Genomic DNA, 22,873 nt, shown 5'->3' with positions numbered 1-22,873 from the left:
CACTCCTCTCTCCTCCCTCCCACTCCTCTCCTCCCCCCCCTCCCACTCCTCTCTCCTTCCCTCCCTCCCACTCCTTCCTCCTTCCCTCCCCCCCACTCCTCTCTCCTTCCCTCCCTCCCACTCCTTCTCCTTCCCTCCCCCCACTCCCTCTCTCCTCCCTCCTCCCACCTCTCTCCTTCCCTCCCTCCCACTCCTCCTCCTCCTCCCCTCCCACTCGGTTGAAGATGGCGGGAAGGAGCCGAAGTTGACGTCAGGCTCTGGCGAAGGGAAGCGGAGGAACAAGAAGGCAGAGCAATGGCGACCCTGGAGCGGAAAGTGCCGAGTCCCGAGGCCTTCCTGGGCAAGCCCTGGTCCAGCTGGATCGACGCTGCCAGAGTGCAGTGTGCGGACAGTAAGCGCCCCCCTCCGCCCCCAATCCCCATCCCCGCGGGCCCAGGCGGCGAGTGTGTGTGACAGGGGCTGCGGGTGGTCCCGGGCTCCCCACCCCCCGGCCGGCCCAGCCCGGGAGACACAGACAGGGAGCCGGGGCTGGGCCCGTTCCGGGGTGCAGCCTCTCCTCAGCAGGTTCCCCCACTGACTGTGTGTTCGTGTGTGAAAGGATGAATTGAAAGAAGTGTCTCTCTCCCCCACCCCCCCATGTGGCCCAGGTAGACAGATAAACACTAGCAATAAAATTGCTTATTCCATCTAATGAGGTGCCACTGATTGAACATTAACTACCATGTTGCCTTTATTTCATTTCTTTCCTTTTCCATTTACCCATGTGTAGATACAGAATCAGAAGACACTGGAAAAGAGGGTGGGAAGAATAGAGAGGTGATGAGGCTCAATAAAGAAGGTAAGGGTGGCCGTGATGCTCAAGACAACAACACACCATCCTGCAAATACAAAGTGAAATATAGTTCCCACATGTTAACCAGTCGCCAATCTTTGACAGGTATTGCAATAACGGAATGACAGACTTCTGACACTGATTGCACAATGTTTACATTTGTTGTGTGTGTGTGTATGTGTGTCAATAGTGCTCACAGGGCATGGAGCTACCAAAGCATTAAATGCTTTCCATTACACACAACATGTAATTTGTGATTGAAAGTTAAGTTTGATTTTCGCCTGATCTTAACTGCAGCTTCAGGATCTCAGGCAATCCTGGAAGCTACATGTATGTTGTGAACTGTATTGTCTTTCTATTGATCTGGATACATTTTTAATGATGCTGCCATCACAGGTATATTTACATGCAGAGTTTCTGAAGTTTTGACAATGACTTTTCAACTTTTCAATGTAATGATTGTGTAAAATGGCTTTAAAATCTTGAACTGATAATGAAATTCCACTTAATTGCAAATACCAAAAATGTATTGATAGAGATTTGTTTTAGCTTGCAGTTCTGTTGATATGAATTGTCTGATTAAGTTGAAAGGGGCATTGACACCTAGAATGCTGAATTCAGGATTACCTAGGTTGGACAAACTCTTTCCAGAGGAAACAGTGCCATGCTGGCTCATATGAAAAAGGCTCAAATTCAGCAAATATTGTTGCATTTGGTACACAGGAATATGGTTTTCAGGTTTTAGTGCTGAAAATTTCCACTTAAGCTATATTTTTTTGGAAACCAGGTAATGAAGATGTGTCAGTGATAGTCATGTCGTTATTAAATATTATGTCATTTAGTATTTTTTGGTATATACAAATGAAGTGCCAAATAGGTTTGACTGATGCTAATTTAAAACCTTGAGTGCTGTGTGTTCAGTCAACCTGAAGGCTATAGAATCGTAGGATAGTTATAGCACATAAGGAGACCATTCAGCCTGTCATGTACGTGCTGGCTCTGTGAGGGAGGAATTTACTTAGTGCCATCCTCCCTGCCTACTCCCTGTAACGCTGAACATTCCTCCTTTTAAGATAATGATCCAATTCTCTCTTGAATGCCTTAATTGAGCCTGTATCCACCACACTCTCCCAAGCAGTGCATTCCGGATCTTAACTTTGGTTTTCCTCCTTGTCGCCGCCTTTTGCTTTTTTGCCAACATAAATCTGTGCCCTCTGGTTTCCAATCCTTTCACCAGTGGGGGAATGTTTTCCATATCTACTCTGTCCAGACCCCGTTTGGGGTCTTTTGCTGACAGTCAGTCACAGGGATGCTCTCATAGTTGTAGTGTTCACACCATAGTCTGTTTCATTCTGTCACATTAGTTAAAATATCTTAATTCTGTTTTACCCAGTAAAATTACTTTAATTCTCCATCGAACCACAATGTAATTGAAATGCCTTATAGTTTGAAGGTGGAAAGTAACTTCTTTGGTTTCCTCATCTTAGACAGTTTTTTCTTTTGAGCAGTACAGTTCATGCTCTCACTTGTATATCACAATATATTAGAAATAACAATTCTGAGAAAGTGATTTGCATACCTCAGCCTACACCTTGAGGTTTTATATATGGTACGATACCTTCTCACAATTGACCGTTGTCTAATAAATAGTGGGAAGTAAATCGCAGTGGATTTGCAAATTTCAGAGTTCTTCTGTATTTTGCATCTGTGTCCCCCCTCTCCAGCCAAAATTAAATTTTCTGAGAAGTCCTACGTAAGTTCTATTCATGCGCTATACTAAATCCCTTCAACCAACTAGTTCCTTTTTTAACCTCTTGTTCTTTTTTTCCTGTTTCTGATGCCTTTATGACTTTTGTGGTGAGAGTCCTTTTGACCAAAAGATGTACCTGCTGGGGTTCTGCATACTGTACATCAGGGAATGTCATTCTCCGCATAAACTGGAGTTGGTTGGGTTGGGTATTTCTTCTTCAAACTCTGATTTAAAAAAAAATATTATATTTCCAATTAGCGGTGTAGCCAAAAAAATCAAACAAGCTTTGGGAAGTTCACAGGGGGGGCTGTGTTTTATGAACACATTGGCTCACTTTTTACTCCAAGAAAACTGTTGACATTACGGACAGAGTAAGTATGAGCAAAGATTTATTTTCTGCAAGAGGAGAAGATAAGCAACCTGGAAATAAATGCCATCTGTTTAAAAGAAAAATCATTTCCTGAGGGCTCTACATGAGGTGTCTTGCAAGAGGCTTTTTAGAAAAATGCAGGCAGTTGGTATAAGAGGAAATCGAGTGTATGGATAGAAAGTTGGTTGATGGCCAAGGAACAGTGTGGTAGGGTGAATGGGCGTGGCAAAAAGGGACTGATAGAGGTGTACCAGATATCAGTCCTAAATTGATCTCGGTATGAACATTTGCTTTGCATTTGAATGTAGAGAACACAATCTTGAAATTGTCTGAGACACAGCAGGAGTTTTAGCACACAATAAGGAGGACTTAGAAAGATATAGATTTGCAGAAAGAGACAGATGGAGCATGCAATCTATTGTGGATGAGGGTGAGGTAATACTTTTGCTCGAAAAATACAAGGATCGCGAGTATACAATTAATGGAAAGATGTGCAAATGTGGATGAACATAAGGATCCAGAAGTTCATGCGTGTAATTCCCTGTATGTGAGACAGGTAAATAAAACAAATAATACAGCTAAATAAAACAAATAATACAGGTAAATAAAACAAAAATAAAGCTATTTTATAAATAAGGAAATAATTTACAAGAGTTAAGTAGTAAGAATGGATTTATGCAAAACATTGATGAGACCATAATTAGACTAGTATGTACAGTTTTGGACACTTAATTACGGAAAGGACAATCCATAAAGAGTTTATAGAGCACATTCATTGAACATGGCAGTTGTAAGGATGGGGCTGTTTTCAGTGGAGCAGAGGAGGCTCATTAGATTTGATAGAGATATTGAAAATTATGAACACCTTTAGACGGAGTGATTTGGGTGAGACTTCTAGTTGGGGAGACAGTGACTAGCAGTCATTAATTTAAAATCTTCACAGAGTAAGGAGAGAGATTAGGGTCAGTGTTTCCTCTAAAATTTTGTTATTTTGCATGGAGCTAGATTTCTCCACGTGCGATACCTTCAGGCTGGGTCTCGCAATTTACTGGGAACATTGGTTAAAATAATTATTTTACAGTGTGTTGGAGCAAAGAATGCTTTTTCACAGGGAGTGTTGGATGCAAAGACCATTGCATATTTGGGGAAAATTGGCTAAAGATTTGAAACAGAACAAGATGCATGAGAGAGGTTGAGCAAGTGGAATTAGTCTTGGATTCTTCTTGCAATAAGCCTTCGATTCGATGGGCTGAGTAATAGTAATAGTTTGTAACCGTAGTCTGTAAACCGTAATAGTTTGAATAAATAATTTTAAATAAAAATGTCCCAAAGTTAAGCCTCTTAAATGTGTATATTTTTATATTTGTTTGTGATGTAGCATTTATTTCCCATTCCTAATTGATCTGAGCAGCTTTCTTGAGCTTCTGCAGTCCGCTTGATAGTTAGGCAATTGCCGGATATTGACTCTGTGACAGTGAAATATATTTTCAAGTCAGGATTGTGCCTGATTTGCAGAGGAACTTGTAGGTGGTGGTGCTTTCATTTACCTACTGACCTTGTCCTTCTCGGGATTTGAGATTCTGGGTTTAGAAGGTGCTGTCAAAGAAACCTTGACAAGTTACTGCAATGTGTTTTGAGATCGTACACGCTGAACTTAAGGGAAGGAATTTTCCAGGCCACTCATTGGCGGATTTAATGATGGCGGTGGGTGGGGGGGGAGAATGGGGAAAATGCAGAGGAATCGAGCAATCAGTTTACCACCAGTGTAAAATGATGGCAGGGAGGATCATAAGAACATAAGAATGAGGAGCAGGAGTAGATCATCTGGCCCCTCGAGCCTGCTTCGCCATTCAATAAGATCATAGCTGATCTTTTTGTGAATTCAGCTCCACTTACCCGCCTGCTCACTATAACCTTTAATTCCTTGACTATTCAAAAATCTATCTTTGCCTTAGAAACATTCAACGGGGGCGGCATGGTGGCGCAGTGGTTAGCACTGCTGCCTCAAGGTGCCGAGGACCTGGGTTCCATCTCGGCTCTGGGTCACCGTCCGTGTGGAGATGCACATTTTCCCCGTGTTTGTGTGGGTTTCGCCCCCATAATCAAAAGACGTGCAGGGTAGGTGGATTGGCCGTGCTAAATTGCCCCTTAATTTGAATAAAAATTGGGTACTCTAAGTTTTTAAAAAAATTTGAAGTCAGCTTAGTTTCCCTTCATCTGACAGACATGATCATCTTCAAACCTTTGTTGTCTTTGCCAAAGTGTAATACTTATTTGAACTTTTATTTCTTGCAGCCACCCGAAAAGTTGTTTGTTTAATTATGTTCCTCTTATGTTGTGTGAACTGTTAGTTTGGTGCTTCAGTTTCGTGTGTGCAGAATGTGTCCATTCAACATGCCTACTTCTGCATATTCATTAAAGCTTAAATACAGTGTGCTGAAGGGCTTTGACAAATTCTGAGCCAATGATTCACTCTTGATCTGCAAGTTTAATTTTTGGGCAAGTTAAGCATTCATTCACGTGTTCTGTTCAACTGCTGGGGAGGCTGCAGAAGGATCTAGACAGTTTGGGAGAGTGGTGCAGGAAATGGCTGATGCAATTCAACGTGAGAAAATGTGAGGTCTTGCACTTTGGAAAAAAGAATCCAAGCATAGACTACTTTCTAAACGGTGAGAAAATTCACAATGCCAAAGTACAAAGGGATCTGGGAGTGCTAGTCGAGGATTCCCTAAAGGTAAACATGCAGGTTGAATCTGTGATTAAGAAAGCGAATGCAATGTTGTCATTTATCTCAAGAGGGTTGGAATATAAAAGCAGCGATGTGCTACTGAGCCTTTATAAGGCTCTGGTTAGGCCCCATTTGGAGTACTGTGTCCAGTTTTGGGCCCCACATCTCAGGAAGGACATACTGGCACTGGAGCGTGTCCAGCGGAGATTCACACGGATGATCCCTGGAATGGCGGGTCTAACATATGATGAACGGCTGAGGATCCTGGGATTGTATTCATTGGAGTTTAGAAGGTTAAGGGGAGATCTAATAGAAACTTACAAGATAATACATGGCTTAGAAAGGGTGGACGCAAAGAAACTGTTTCCGTTAGGCGAGGAGACGAGGACCCGTGGGCACAGCCTTAGAATTAGAGGGGGTAAATTCAGAACAGAAATGCGGAGACATTTCTTCAGCCAGAGAGTGGTGGGCCTGTGGAATTCATTGCTGCGGAGTGCAGTGGAGGCCGGGACGCTAAATGGCTTCAAGGCAGAGATAGATAAATTCTTGATGTCGCGAGGAATTAAGGGCTACGGGGAGAATGCTGGTAGGTGGAGTTGAAATGCCCATCAGCCATGATTGAATGGCGGAGTGGACTCGATGGGCCGAATGGCCTTACTTCCACTCCTATGTCTTATGGTCTTATGCTGAAAACAACTTTCAGCTCTCTTTGAGGGGGGATCTGCTACGTCTTGTGGTTGTGACGTACCCAGATAAAATATAAATAAATGCAACATTTGTCACATGTTACACAAGGTGGTAAATAGATGTGGGTCAGTGCAAAATTAATCATACCTAGTTTGCTGTGAGTCACAGTTGACACCAGATAAAATTAAATATTTGTCCATTTGCACCTTCAGGTAATCTGACCTGATGGTGAAGGGGACAAAGGACCAGTCAGCCCAGTTACCAAAGAACATGGCCTCGCTCTTCCACGGTTTACCTTGGCTCCCGAAGCCAGTTCAAACTGGTCCCAGGCGTTCAAGAGCATGTGCACCGGCACAGGATCTGGGTAGAAGACGGCAACGTCATCCAGATCCGAATGCCTCCGCTGCCTGGGATTGTCACTTCTCCTATGCCCAGATCCTTCCTGATGGACTCAGCAAAAGGTTCTAGACAACACACAAACAGGACAAAGGAGAGGAGGCAGCCTTGCCTGACTCCAGATTTGGTCTGAAAGCGTTCTGATTCCCACCTGTTGATTGAGACCGCGACTGATGCTTGTGTAGAGCAGTTGGACCCAAACCCCATTTTGGATAAAACATCCATCATGTAGGTGTGCAATATTCTGCCAAACGTCTTCTGGACCAGGCTGATGAGGCAGGTGTTCACTTTCCTGTCCTGTACCTAGGCAATCGTATCCCTAAGAAACACGAGGCTATCAGAGATCTTCCTGCCGGGTACAGCACAGGTTTGGTCAGGGTGGATCATCGACTCCAGAGCAGACTTGACCCGATTGGCGATGACCTTGGCTAGAATTTTATCATCCACATTCAAAAGCAAAATGGGTCGCCAATGTCTAATTTCTTCTCTTTCCCCCTTCTGCTTCTAGATGAGGGCAATGATGCCTTTCCTCATGGACTTTGACATGCTGCCGACCAGAAGCATACTCTTGTACATTTCCAACAGATCTGGGCCCGTCCAGTTCCACAGTGCCGAATACAACTCAGCCGGTAAACCGTCGTTTCCAGGAGTTTTACGTCTCAAAGGACGTGACGGCCTTTGTCAGCTCATCCAGAGTTAGCGCCTTGTCCAGGCTTTTCCCTTCGCTGTCGTCCAAGACCTTTGTGACAGACGACAGGAATGTTTGGGAAGCCATGCTATCTGTTGGCTTCAGAGCATACAGTCCGGCATAAAAGGATTTGCTGATCCTCAGGATGCCAGACTGCGATGACTTTAGTGAGCCATCTTCTTCCTTCTGGCTGCTGCTGAGGTCTCTCTGTTCACCTTTTGGAAGAAGAAGCACAAGCACATTTCATCCTGCTCCACGGAGCGGACTCTGGCCCGGAAGATAACCTTGGAGGCCTCCAAGGTATAGAGTAAGGCTTGCTGGCTCCCCCTCTTGGAGATCCTCCTTGACATCAACCCCCATTGCCTGCAGCCTGAGCAGATTCGGCATACTTTTCTGGAGTCTGGACATGTCCCCCCTGTCTCTCTCTCTCTCTCTCTCTCTCCAAACAACTTTGAAGATGAAAAATCTCTTGATGTTCCCCTTGATTGCTTCTCACCAGAGAGGTGGAGGCTCAAAGAGGGGTTTCACAGTCGGCCAGTAGGAGGCAGTGGTCAGAGAAGAACATTGGCTTGATGTCGGTGGACCTGATCGTGAACGCACAGGACACAAAGTGGAATTCCATCCTGGAGCGGATGGTCCCATCTGGCCGTTGCTTGCGTATTTTACTTTTTCAGGTTAGATGTAGGAGCGCATCACCAAGGTAAGACGGAAACTGAGCATGTGGGAGCAACGCTGCCTCTCCATTGCGGGCAAAACCCTGGTCATCAGGTGTGAGGTACTATCGGTGTTGCCATGCATGGTGCAGGTCTGGCCCATTCCCCGATTCTACGCCGCAGCAGCCATCTTCAAGTTCATCTGGAGATCAAAGATAGATTGTGTCCGAAGGGACACCATGCACAAATTTCTGGATAATGGAGGGAGAAACATACCCAACGTCATCCTCATCCAGATTGCCACCTTTGTGTTCGACTGCATCAAGCTGTGCGTGGACCCCTGGTATGCAAACGCCAAGTGTCGCTACATACTGAGGTTCTACCTGTCCCGGTGTTATGAAGGATGGGCCTGGCCTCGTTGCCGCAGAATGCTCCAAGCAGTTGGACCGCGCCGTATCACCTGTCCCTAGTGGAAACATTTGTTAAGAAAAACATATTTGACCTCAAGCAATGGTCTACACATAATGTCCTCGAGGCCTTCATGGACAAGGAGACGATGGATCATGTTGGATGGTTCCCTGAGCTGACTGTGAGAGTCATTTGGCAGACTGTCTCATCACCAGAACTTTCAAACAAGCACCAAGACCTAGCTTAGCTGGTGGTGAGAAGGGCGCTCCCCGTCAGATTCTTCATGTACACCCGAAGGCTCAGCGCCGTCGCAAGCTGCCCTCGGAGCAGCTGCGGGGCAAAGAAGGTCTCGAGAGAGATGCAGTGGTCTTTGCTGAGGTTCATCCCGAGCAGCTCTGTGACGCAGGACTCTGCCCCACGGACTGTTCCCAGGAACGCACACCGAGACAAACATAAACTGCTGCTGGAGGGTCATTAACTTTTTGGTCTGCACGGGACATGTTGATCTTCCAGTGCAAAAAATTGTCCTCGACCGAGTGTTGCACACTGGCACATTCCAAGGTCCAGGACTACGTGCTATGGGACCCACTCAAGCTTGGGGCAGCCACCACCAAGGCACAATGGGGAAAGGCCACTGTGTAAGGCCTTTCAGCAAATGTACACCGAGGGGCTGGTAACCGTGTAAAACCCTTCGGTCTGGGTGGCTAAAACTAAATGTATAAAACTGTATTGAAGCACTGTAGGGTGTAACATGACCAATGTAAACAGTTTAAAAATAATTGTAATATAAATATTGAAATGTGTGTAATGCCATTATTATTGAATTGAAGAAACCCCAATAAATCTGGACCTCTGGAGAAAATGCAAACATCATACTATACAGTTGTGACAATTTCAAATGTTTTTGTCATTTTTTTCCTGAGATTTTATGAATAAAGTATATTTTTGAAAAAAAAAATTGTCCACTAGCAAAATTCATTCAAGTTGGGTTGTAATGTATGACTTCTATATTTACGTTGTTCTATTCTGGATTATATAAATGTGTATTTAATATTCTGATACTGATCTTATCTTGTGTTTATCAATATGGTGTTTAGTGCAATATATTTCATGTCAGTTACGTGGTAAAATTAACCCGCCTATATGTGGTTGAGTAATGGGAAGGTGCTCAGACTTACTTTTCCTTTGATCTCAGGGCAGCACGGCGGCACAGTGGCTAGCACTGCTGCCTCATGGCAAGGAGGACCCGGGTTCGATCCTGGCCCCGGGTCACTGTCCGTGTGGAAGTTTGCACATTTTCCCCGTGTCTGCATGGGTCTCACCCCCACAACCCAAAGATGATGTGCAGGGTAGGTGGATTGGCCAAGCTAAATTGCCCCTCAATTGGAATTTAAAAAAAAAGTTCCTTTGATCTTACCTGAATGTATCAACCCCTCTCACCAGTCCCCATCACCTGTAGTCTTCAGGAATCCTCTGTGACTAATTCCTCTTCAAACTCCCACAGGCTTATACATGATAGAATACATCTGTATTCTGCACCTTTTGGTCAATTTTTCATGTATTTGTTTTGGCTGAATTCCTCCCCCTTGCTTTTGAAAGCTACTGACTTGGTTAGGGTACAGTTTGGCAGGCACCTCACTCAGGCAGCCATTATTCAAGAGTCAGTCTGCAAATGGAATGACAGCAGGATTCATGAACTTGGCGGTGAGTGCTGACAGGATCACGGCGTGGCAGTCGAGCAGAATGCTGAACATGCACTTCCCAGTGCATAGCAGTCAGCAGCAGAATTTTCACCTTCTCAACCGCTATTGCATTTGTTTGGCTGGGGTGAGTGAATTCAGGGTGGATTTAAGACTCCACTGATGAATTTATTTGAGTCATTGAGAGAGGCCCCTGTAATACATTGAATAAACCATTTGTCGATTTCCTGTGAATGACTAGATAATCAGTTTTAATGATGTTGGTTGAAGAATGAATGTATGCCAGCACACCACGGAGAACTCCCCTGCTTTCCTTTGAAATAGCGCCGTGGGATCTTTTACCTCTGAGGGTGCAGTGCTCCTTCAGTACTGCAATGGATTGTCTGCCTCTCAAATGCCTGTGAATCAAAGAATGAACCCTACTCGCACGCAGCTGCCATTCATTAACTCAGTTTCTCACTCTCGAATTCTGTGATGTAATCTCAAGCATCTAAATATTATTGAATGACTCACGAATTGAAGAATGTGTAATTGATGTGCTTGCTGACATGATGAATTGGCAATATTTTTTCCCCATTTTGTTAATCCTAAACCAGATACTCGTCATGTCGATTGTTGATAGTAAAAATGATGCTCGTGTCTGCGGTGACCTAAGGTCATGTAAATCATGAGCATACTCCCTGGCCACTAAATATCCCACTGAGCATATCTCATTGTTCAGGAAATCACAGATGCGGTTTAATTAGCTTTATGACGTGATTAACTACTCAGTCAAGTAGTGATTTATTTAACCTGTAAAAAAGGTAAAGTGTTGACAGAATTAATCAGTATAATATGTGAAGTGGCTGCGTGCTGCCATTTGCTTACTTACTGTCCCTCCTCCAAAGTGCAATTTAATACCGGATAATGATACAGGCAGCCATGATGGCACCTTTCAAGCTTGTACAGTTTAATTGATTAATGAGACATTTGCAGATCCGTTTTGTACAACGTGATCGTGAAAATCAGATGATCAGTTGACTTTCATGAATGGATTAAAATAATCAACAATGTATTTGGTAAACTGTTGATGAGCACACTTTATTCAGTTTATAGGAACTTATCATTTCAAGTTCTACGACAAAAATAACAGCGCCTCACTTAGCAGGATATATGTGGATACACCTATACTAATCTGTCCCTACATTTTGATGCTTTGTGATTATGGGACTTTATTATCTGACTGTGGAAAGTGGGTAGTTGTAGAAGGTCTGCCGTATCAGCAGTGAGTACATGTTTTTTGTGAGGGCCACGAAGAATCCAGCACGAGTCTTCAGGATACAAGGAAATAACATTTATTTACAATAACATATATATATATACAACAGCCGCAACTTCCCTTGCAGCTCACTCCTCTCTCTCTCTCTCTCTCTCTGCTGGTTCCAAACTGGCCAGCTCTATTTATGCAGGGAGTCTGCTAATGATTTCTCCGCCCCCCTCATTGGGGAAGCTCATACTCCCACGGGATTGTGGGATTGTCATTAGTCCCCAGCCAATGGTAAGCAGGCAGGTTATAACATCCCATCCTCGTCGCCAGTTTTGTGAGGGCCACGTAGAATCCAGCACGAGTCTTCAGGATACAAAGAAATAACATTTATTTACAATAACATATATATATACAATAGCAGCGGCAACTTCCCTTGCAGCTCACTCCTCTCTCTGCTGGTTCCAAACTGGCCAGCTCTATTTATGCAGGGAGTCTGCTAATGATTTCTCCGCCCCCTTCATTGGGGAAGCTCATACTCCCATAGGATTGAGGTATTGTCATTAGTCCCCAGCCAATGGTAAGCAGGCAGGTTATAACAGTCTTGTACCCAACTTACTCTCTGGGCTTTCTTGGCGCTCTCTGTACTTGATTGTTTTTTGGCTTAATTATGTTTCATTTCCTACCTTGCCTATGTTCTGTGAGTTCCTAGCCCCATGTAACGCTCAGCCAAGACATGCTCTTTGTGGAATGTCAAACCTCTCTCCTCGTGTTCAGCAGTTTATGGAGTAGCTGACCCTATTTGTATTCGGGTATTCCAACATCAGAGAGGTTTTCATTCTTCAGGAATTCTGATTCGTAAGAAGTTAGAAGTGATTTTGCGTTGAAGTGCTACTTGATTTTATCTATAACCCTGTGCCTACAATCTTGCATTCAAGCCAGGACAAAGTTAGAACATAGAACAGTACAGCACAGTACAGGCCCTCGGCCCACGATGCTGTGCCGACCATTTATCCTAATCTAAGACCAAACTAACCTGCACAGACTATTTCCTCGGGTGGATGTAGCTTTTACAAGGGGACATAACTATAAGGTTCAGGGTGGGAGATATAGGAGGGATGTCTGAGGTAGGTTATTTACTCAGAGAGTGTTTGGGGTGTGGAGTGGACTACCTGCTGTGATAGTGGAGTCGGACACTTTAGGAACTTTCAAGCGATTATTGGATAGGCACATGGAGCACACCAGAATGACAGGGAGTGGGATAGCTTGATCTTGGTTTCGGACAAGGCTCGGCACAACATCGAGGGCCGAAGGGCCTGTTCTGTGCTGTACTGTTCTATGTTCTATGTTCAATTTACTGCTGTCCATGTAGAATTAAATTAGTCAATTCAACAAAGGGTTTTGTAATATTATTTACAATCTTAAGGATTTTTTCTAATTTCTGATATTCATAGAATCATCGAATTTACAATGCAGAAGGAGGCCATTTGGCCCATTGCGTCTGCACCGGCTCTTGGAAAGAGCACCCTACTTAAGCCCACTCCACCCTGTCCCCCTAACCCAGAATCCCCACCTAACCTTTTTGGACACGAAGGGCAATTTATCATGGTTAATTCACCTAACCTGCACATCTTTGGACTGTGGGAGGAAACCGGAGCGCCCGGAGGAAACTCACGCAGACACAGGGAGAACGTGCAGATTCTGCACAGACAGTGCCCGAGCTGGGGATCGAACCTGGGTCTCTGGAGCTATGAAGCAACAGTGCTAACCACTGAGTACTTGTGAACTCATGGAAATTACAAGGTGACAGGGCTTTAAGATGCTTTTTAAAAAATACTGTACGAAGACTACAGTCTAAGTAATCCAGTGTCTTCCCTTGTGTTATATTGCACTGCCACTGAACGTGTGGCAGAGGTGCTGCAACACTCTGCTGCTTGGAAAAACGATGTCCACAAATTTTGTTCTCTGAAGCTCTATATGGACATTTTTAAAATTTATTTTTTATTCTTTCATTTTGAGGGGTTTGAGGGTAGCTGACGAGGCCAAATTTGTTGCCCATCCCTGATTGCCCTTGAGGGCAATTAAGAGTCGACCACATTGCTGTGGATCTGGAGTCACATGCAGGCCAGCCTGGATAAGAACACGAGAATTCCTTCCTTCCTTCATTCCTTCCCGAAAAGACCAGATTAATGTATAACAAAAAACGATAGTTGTCATCGTCATTGCTGAGACTAGCTTTATATTCCAGATACATTAATTGAATTTAAATTCCACCAGCTGCCGCATTGGGATTTGAACCGTGTCCCTTGTGCATTAAAATAAAAAGCAAAATATTGCGGATGCTGGAGAAGTGAAATAAAAACAGAAAATGCAGGAAAAACTCAGCATGTCTGTTTTTATCCCAAGTGCATTCACTTGGTTCTCTGAATTAGTAATGCAGTGACATGGCCACCATTTTTCTAAGGGTTCTTCAAAAGTTAAGTTAGCAATTCAGAGAATCAAAACAAACATTAAAGTTGAAGTGTTCTGTATTTCAGTTTGAGTTCATGATCGTTGTTCTTTATTTTGGCGCCTTTTATATCATTCTACCTCAGAGGGAGATTTCTGCTCCGCTATCCAATTAAAATGCATTTTCTGAATGTTAAATATTCAGAAATAGAACATTTAAATAATCCAAACGGTTGAATTACGCAGCATTAAAATAACAGCGTGGTAATTCAATTAACCAAAAAAGAGGGAATTAGAATTGCTGTTGGTTCTCTGCCTATCAATTTCTTAAACCAAATTGGCTTCTTGGAAAAGCACATATGAAGGTTTTGATCTGCAGGTTTCATGATAGAAGCAGAGGTGCATATTTTGAAAGCTATTTGGCACTTAAAATTTGGGACTATCAATTACTGTCAACACTTTTGCAGAAATATTATGATTGTTAGGGAGCATGCTGGTTTAATGCTCTGGTTTTGATGGCAAATTCAGCAATTTTTTAATGAGGTGCTTCGGGAAATACTTTCCATGTGTTTGGCAGCTGGGTACAGTTCATAAACTTTCAGAAAATCAACTTCATAGGTGCTAAAGAAATGGGAAATGCAGCATCTCCTTTGGAGCTTAAAGGATTAAAATTGTCGGCTGATTTAACCTGGTTTGCTTTTGTCAGGTTTTACAAATAGCGACAAAACCCATTCAGTTCTTTAAGCTTTGGCTGCATAATAACGCAAAACAAGTTACTTTAACCTTTCATAAATCACTGGTTAGGTCACCTTAGAAAAGTGGCCGCAGTTTTGAAACCCTTGCAATCACAATGGCTTTGATAGATTGGAGAGGGTTCAGAGAAGAGCATGCTTTTGGAACTTAAGTGCTCTAAGTCGTGGAGAGGTTGACAGTACTAATGTTCTCATTGGAGTAAAGGAGACTGAGATGGAATATCTACCATGTTTTTAAAATGTTTGATAGAATAGATAATATGAACAAATTGTTTAACTTGCATTTTGAGTAGAGAACTTGAGAAGGTGAAGAAGGGAATGTGATTTGGGTCTACCAGGATCTGGGTGTTTAACAGGGTCAAAGCGATCCTGTATAAGGAAGGGGTGAAGTTTGGGGTGCTGTACCCAGCCCGGTTGTGGGTCACATACCAGAGCCAGGAGTTCTATATGGACCTGCCGGAGGAGGCGAGTAAGCTTTTGCGAGACCGTGGACTTGGGGACTTGTAAGAACTTTGGACTATGGAGATACCAGTGTGTGTGGGTGGGGGGGGGGGGCAGTATTGCCGTTTTCGGCCGGGTTGAATGTTTTATAATTTTTTGTGTCATGTGGGTTATTGGGATTGTGGGAACAAGTGGGAATGTGAAGGAACGGATATGAGGGATTGTGGGGGTGGGGGGGGGGGGGGGGGGGGGGGGGTTTGGGGAAGGCAGTTGCCTCAAATGGGACACAGTAGCACAGTGGTTAGCCCAGTTGCTTCACAGCTCCAGGGTCCCAGGTTCGATTCACTGTTTGGGTCACTGTCTGTGCGGAGTCTGCACGTTCTCCCCGTGTCTGCGTGGGTTTCCTCCCGGGTGCTCCGGTTTCCTCCCACAATCCAAAGATGTGCGGGCTAGGTGGATTGGTCGTGCTAAATTGCCCTTAGTGTCCAAAAGGTTAGGTGAGGTTACTGGATTACGGGGATAGGATGGAGGTTGGTGTGAGGCTGGTCACATTCCAAATGGGGAGAATTACATCTGTTTGCCCTGGTTTTGTTATTTCCACCTTTGCTTCCACTGAAGATGATGTGGAAACTGACTAAGTAAACTTGTCACACTGTAATGACCGCCTGACAATTGTTCAGTTGAAGTGCCTTCACTGGAATGTATTACAGAATGACAACTTTCATATAGCTGCTTTTTATATGAAAAAGGGAATTTAAGCACTTTGGGATGGTTTCTTTTGTTGAAGGAGCTTTGTACTTCCAGTTTTGTTTTGAAATAACAGAAAATGTTGACAGAAGTCTACACAGTTTCTTGTCAATCTCCCATGACATTGCAGGTTGGAGACCTGATCATAGAATCCCTACAGCGCAGAAGGAGGCCATTTGGCCCATCGAGTCTGCATCGGCCCTTGGAAAAAGCAGCCTCCTCCACCCTAACCCGTAACCCCACCTAACCTTTTGGACACCAAGGGGCAATTTAGCACGGTCAATCCACCTAATCTGGTCATCTTTAGACCGTGGGAGGAAACTGGGAGAAAGTGCAAACTCTATACAGTCACCCGAGGTTGGTATTGCACCTTGGTCCCTGGAACTGTGAGGTAGCAGTGCTAACCACTGTGCCACCATGCCGCCCATTGTTTCTGTTTTATTCGTGTTGCTATTTTCAGTCTCTGCTCTAGGTCTGACTACCTTCCTCTGCTGTTCTTTCCTCAAATTTATTTTTGTTTATCTTTTCTCTACTACCAGGTGGCAACTGGTTTGCTGTGGTATAGTGAGGACCACCTATGCATTGAGACCAGAAGGAAAATGTGGCCATTAGTTGCGTCTTTCTCTTTCCCTTCTCCGTCTAAATGCTAACGCCCATTATTTTCAATGTTCACCTTCGTACGACCCATGACTTTTCCTATCTTATCCATTCCCCCTCCTACCCTTTCAACCTTTTTATCCTTCCTTCTCTTTTGCCCATTGTCAGTCACTTCATGCTGAACCCTCTATCCGTTCCAAAACCCCAAGGGCAGAATTATTTAGTTCTATATCAAATTAGAATGAGGAAACAGTTTTGACTGCCTTTCTCTCTGTATTTTTATTTGCCTCGCTGTTGCTAGAAATTAGAACCACATTTAATAAGACCGTTTCTAACTGATGTTTTATTTTAGTTAAACTGGTAGTATGAGCATCAAGAAAGACTCCATTTCTTTGTCGCCCCCACTGTGTCACACACTTTTCCTGAATTCAATGTATGTCCCTTTCCTTTGTAAAGATCATAGAAATCAAAGGTTGCAAATGGTTGTGTCATAATAGATATTTTCTTGTTCTAGTTCACTATCACACACACACACACAAACGCACACACACACACAAACGCACATCCTCTCTGCTCCTTACCCAAAAGAAATTAAAATTAATTGGCCCTCAATTTTTTTCATCAAACGATTTCTAAAACGTGAAGCAGAAATTGTCAGAAGCTGAAGCAAAAGCATTGTTCCGTATACCTGGGTGAACATTTGGGAAATTAGCTACACAATGTATGCTTTTATGCTTGTACTGCGCAAACCAAGTTCAATGCACAATGCCGCAGCTCAGGGCAAAAAGTATCAACTCCAAATCCATTGGAGGAGGCTGAGGGCTTCACGTTTGGTGAAGGTTTAAAAAGTATACAATTTATTACCATGTCATTGTAAAATATGTTTTGTCCATTTTGACTTAACCCTGTCTTGGAACACTGAAATGTTAGTTATTAAGCTACAAAATGGCAGTTGAAAGCAGTTGGAAAAGGTTTTGAGAATTGGGACTAGCTTGTGGAGTCAGAACGATGAACTTGCACCATCGTTTTCCATAATAAATGTGGATTTAGGAATTTATAATGGATAAGTTAATTCTAAAAGTATGACAACCGTACAACGGCAGGAGAATCAGTGTGTGATGGTGTAAGATTTTTAATCCAGTGCAAATAGATTTAAACATTGGATATTTTTTCATCATTGACAAGTGGTAATAATGCTGTTCTTTGATTTATCATTGTGCTTCACCACAGAATGCAACAAAACAAATTTGTCAGCTGTGATTTCCTGCAACACATAGATTCAAGTTGTAAGGAAGAATTTGGGAAATAAAATGGGATTAGAAGAGTGTCTAAAGAGGACTAAATACGTTTAGCCATGGGAACAGACTCATCTGTTCAAAGAGTTAAATGTTTGTAGAAGTCTTGGAATGGTATTGCTCCCTCACCTCTTGGTTGGAGAATACTTTTGCATTTGGGAGGGCGATCAGCAGAAATATTTTGATTCTACCCAATTGTTTTTGGCGACTGAAGACTGAGTGTGCTAATCTTTAATCTTTTAATCTTTGGAAAGGGCTCGAAACTGAATTAAACAGCCATCTTCTATTCGTAATTGATTAAATATAAAATGATAGAATCATTGAGCAAATAGTTATATGTGAGAATACTTCTAATCATTGTTTTAAGGTAACCCATTATGACCGTTTAGCATTGCCTTTTAACTACAAATCAGTTGGGATCTGTTATCTCCTAATATAGCTTGCATGATTTCTTTTGTACATATATTTAGTGTATTTATTTCCTACATTCTGTGAATGATACATTATCATTCCTTGTCCTGTCCTGCTCTTGGATATGATTAACATAGCCTTGTGCATTGTGCATTAGCAACAGCGAAGAAATATGCCAGCCAAAACCGGCTAAGGATAATATGACAAGCCAATAATTCCAGGCACCAATTGGAGCTACAGCTAGCAGTTCCATTGTTAAGAGTCCTTCAGGACAAGGTATCTGTGATTGCTGATGATCACAGGTCGTTTAGATTCCTATGCTATTAATTTACATTATTGAGATAGCTGCTTGTGAGAATCTGCTTTTCAAAGTTCTGTGTCTTTGGACTCTCAGAAGTTGTTGTGGAAGTTGACTCTCCCCTCAATGGTTTGGTATGGTTATTACATGGCATGGTGATCCGGCTCACTTTTCATTCTCACCTCTTTGTTGTGTGGGGCTGGCTTGTTGCACTGTGTAATCATTTTATGATTGATGCACACTGCACATGTGAACATCTTAAAGGGAACACTGCTTTGTGCAGCCTGAACATTCCCTGCACAACATGCTCCCGATTGCTGCGCTGCACAGGCTGGGCGGGAATATGCTGCTGGTGTATGCCAACCAGAAAGTTGCAGGTTCGACAGTTCAGACTGAATTAGCGAACTGACCTTCGGTGACTTGTCAGCTTAGGGAATTGAAGTTCTGGTAGGTTTCGTTCTGCTAATTGATTCAAATGGACCCTTCCTACCCAGGTGGAAGATGCATGCATATACGTATGGATTTCACATGGTGACAGCAAAAAACCTCATTCAATGCCGTCCATAGTGGAGCAGTGAGCCTGGAGTCACCATTCTGGCTCACACATGGAGAATGACTACTTGACCGTAGAGCCAGAGGTCACTGGCACCTGTGGAATTGTGAGACCCTGAGATTCAGGGAAAATATTTGGCAACAATATTGTCCTGATCAGTACAGTTAGTATTATTTTGAAAATATTTTTATTTGATTCTTGACATTTTAAATAAACAACACAACATAGTAAAAAACAAAAAAAAACATCCACCCCGCCCCATCCTTCAACCACCCCAGTACCTCCGAGAAACACCGCCCCTCTGGAGCTGATTGTAACCAGTTCTTTAAAGTATAATATAAACAGACCCCATCTCTTGTGGAACTCCTCACTCACCCCCCTCAAAATGAACTTAACCTTCTCCCAAGTACAGGAACTCCATCAAGTTCCCCAACCATACTGAGGCACAGGGCAGAGAGACTGATCTCCACCCCAACAGATCCCCTGAGAGCGATCAATGAGGCAAAGGCTAAAGCATCTGCCCCTGTTCCCGTCTGCAGTTCCGGCAAGTCCGACACCCCAAATATGGCTCCCAGGGGACTGGGCTCCAAATCCACGTTCAGCTGCTGAAAAACGACCTCCAGAATTTCTCCAACTGTGGGCAGGGCCGGACCATATGTACATGATTGGCCGGGCCACTCCCACACCGTTCCGTAAAATTAGTTTATGTACGCGGATGACTCTTTTGTTACTTATGCCAATAATGCTAAACTTGGAAGTGATATTCTGTAATCACTCAATTACTCAACAAATAGTGAGTAACAAAACCAAAGGCAAGGAACGGGTCCAGTTTAGGGTGTTTGAACAAAGGGATTGGAATTGGGTCAGAAAGGTGGTACAGACTGCGGATGAGATCGGCCTGGAGCAGTGTTGGGGTGAATGGACCTAGAGAGGTTTCTGCCTGTAGGTTGACCCAGACTTTGAACGTACAAGTGTATGTCTGCTCTTCCTATCAGTGTGATTGGTATAATTTACTTTGCAGTGGTGTAGGCGGGGCACTCAATGCCGGCTGACAGCCCAGAAAACCCTCCTAATAATACCTGAAGATGTGCTTAATTGTCCAAGTAATTATCCGATTGTCCAAATTAACGCAAATTTGAGTGTTTACTTGATGGATCACTGCTGAAGTTCAGATGGAGGTTGAAGATTTCTTTAAATTATTTGAATACAGCAGGGGATTCTCTGGGTATTTGAACATTCCTTCTTCATCCAATATCATCGCGAATAGATCAATTGGCCACTCCCCTCATTCCATTGTGGGAAGAGGTGCAAAACTCAATGCCCCTCAACGTAATTCATTGTATTTGGTTGACTTTGAGAAAGTGGGCCAATAAATAAATAAATAGAAGCATTTGAAAAAATTACTCCATATACTGAGTTGTACAGATTAGATAGTCCTAAATTTGGTGCCCTTTGTGGTCAGTACTGATTTAGCTGATCTGAGCAGAGTTGAAAGGCCAAAATTGAAATTTCTCCCTCTCAGCCCTGATGGAGGAAATCATCCGGGAATTCTGGTCTGTCCAGTTGTAGGTTGACACTTGATGGAAAGTGTATTCTTGAGAATGTTAGGCAAAGGCAGGATTGTGCAGGCCTTCTTGTGTAAGCTCACACATGACGTATGCCTCCTTGATTGAGACAACCGAAAGTTCCTGGAATCTGTGGAACATTATCCCAAAAGATAGTGCCGCAGCGAGGGGGAAATCACAAATGTTCGGCAAAAACTTCTGCTAAAGTTAATACCAGTTGAGAATGGCGATGTCATGGAGTCCCCTCCTTCAGTTTGTTGCTTAATAGTCCCATCACCGTTCATGTCTGGACAAGGGGTAGGGTTTCAGATTTGTTGGTTGTGTCTTAGCTCTCTCTATAGCATGCTGTTTTTGCTGTTTGGCATGCATGTAGTCCTGTTTTGGCACCTGATTTTTTAGGTGCCCTCGGTACTGCTCCCGATATCATCTTCTACACTCCTCATTGAAGCAGGGCTGTTCATCTGTCTTGATGGTGGTCGAAGAATGAGGAGCATGCCAGTCTATGAGGTTGTAGCTGCTGATGGTGCCCAGCACCTCTCGGATGCTGTGTAACATGGTGTGGTACCACACAATACGGTGAAAGGTGTCCTCGGCATGAAGACAGGATTTGTCGGGTGCAGCCCTATGTGTTAGACGAAGAACAGGAACTCAAATCCCGCCATGGCTGTTTGAGAATTTAATTTCAGATTTTGAAAATCTGGATTATATTTTATAAACTGGCTTTAGTAAAACTGACTATGAGGCTTTGGATTGTTGACAAAACCCAACTGGTTCACTAATTTTTTTAATGGAAGAAAACCTGCCATCTGTACCTGGTTCAGCTTATATGTTGCTGCAGTCTCACACCCATGTCGCACACTGAATGCATCTACATGTCTTTAACCATATCCCTTTGATCTTGTTTTCCACTAGGACTGTGCTGCCGCAGGTGCAGCTGTAACAGGTAGATCAGTGGGGACGAGCTCACCTTCCTCCTGCCACAGTCACAGCCTATGTCCTTTAGCTTGGCCATTGATGTTATTCTTTACAGATTTTTTTTGTTTGTACAACTGAGCATCCTGCTCGGCCGCTTCAGATGGGCAGTTAGGATTTCACCACGTTAGTGTGAGACTCGAGCCATTTATAGACTAAGCTTGCCAAGGATGGCAAGTTTTCTTCCCTGGAGAAACAGCTGGGTTTTTAACAGCAATCCAACAGCTTCATTGCATTTTTACTGACGTTCGTTAACTTCCAGATTTTTTTAGAACAGAATTCTAATTCTGCAACAGCCACGGTGGGATTTCAACTCGTGCACTTCTGGCTCTCTATTCCTGCTCCAGTGACAGCCACTGTGCCACTGGGATACGGTTCAGTACTAGGGTATGGTTACACGCATAATAACAGTTCCTGAATATTTTAACATTTTATTTTTGTGTCCTTGATCAATAAACCTGCTGACATTGATTATGGGACAATCACATCTGATTGTAGTTCTAGCACATGGGTGTGAGACTGCAGCAACATATAGGCTGAACCAGGTACAGATGGCAGGTTTTCTTCCATTAAAAAAATTAGTGAACCAGTTGGGTGTTTTCAACAATCCAAAGCTTCGTAGTCAGTTTTACTAAAGCCAGCTTATAAAATATAATCTAGATTTTCAAAATCTGAAATTAAATTCTCAAACAGCCATGGTGGGATTTGAGTTCCTGTTCTTCGTCTTAACACATAGGGCTGCACCTGACAAATCCTGTCTTCATGCTGAGGACACTTTTCATTGTATTGTGTGCATCCGAGAGGTGCTGTGCACCATTAGCAGCAGCACTGTATTTTTTTACAACCTCATAGACTGGCATGCTCCTCATTCTTCGACCACCATCAAGCCAGATGAACAGCCCTGCTTCAATGAGGAGTGTAGAAGATGATATCGGGAGCAGTTTTTATAATCATACTGTACATTGTACCATAAGCTATTCCATGATGTACCAGTACTATTTTACTAAGGCTTGAGTGTTATGCTGCTGCATAACTTACTTTTCTACTGCTAGAGGAGTGGGACTGTGTTTAAATTGGCCTTCTCTTGGAGCTTAATAGCTTATTGTGAGATAAGTTTGCAGATTGTGGTATGACTAATTTCTGGTTCTATACGAGACCAGGAGGAATTACTATGAAGTGATTGTCTTTCTTCCACTTTTTGACACATATGATGTGATGTATGTAGTATGCGCTTTCGGTACCATTTATAATATACTGTTGGATATTACAGAATTGGTTTTGTGGCAGATCGGATGATATGCTGTTACCGCATGCTCCTGTCTTTTTGACATGTTCTCCA

At 43.3% G+C, this 22,873-nt stretch overlaps 1 protein-coding gene across 7 annotated transcripts in view; it reads left to right on the top strand.

Annotated features, from left to right (window-relative positions):
• Positions 1–173: 173 nt before the first annotated feature.
• Positions 174–22,873, top strand: part of LOC119955200 (ataxin-7-like protein 1) — a 280,989-nt gene continuing 258,289 nt past the window's right edge. For 6 of the 7 annotated variants that reach the window (XM_038781200.1, XM_038781199.1, XM_038781198.1 and 3 more), the window contains exons 1-2: positions 174–391; positions 770–838. In XM_038781200.1, the coding sequence (XP_038637128.1) occupies positions 295–391; positions 770–838 (166 nt within the window). In that variant the 5' untranslated portion in view covers positions 174–294. Of the gene's footprint in view, positions 392–591; positions 648–769; positions 839–22,873 lie in introns of those variants that run through there. The other variant, XM_038781201.1, reaches the window with a different exon arrangement.

This window comes from Scyliorhinus canicula, chromosome 20 (genome assembly GCF_902713615.1).
Source record: "Scyliorhinus canicula chromosome 20, sScyCan1.1, whole genome shotgun sequence".
Classification (NCBI taxonomy): Eukaryota; Metazoa; Chordata; class Chondrichthyes; order Carcharhiniformes; family Scyliorhinidae; genus Scyliorhinus; species Scyliorhinus canicula.
The sequence above is the reverse complement of the archived record's forward strand: the minus strand, read 5'-3'. Positions and strand labels throughout refer to the sequence as shown.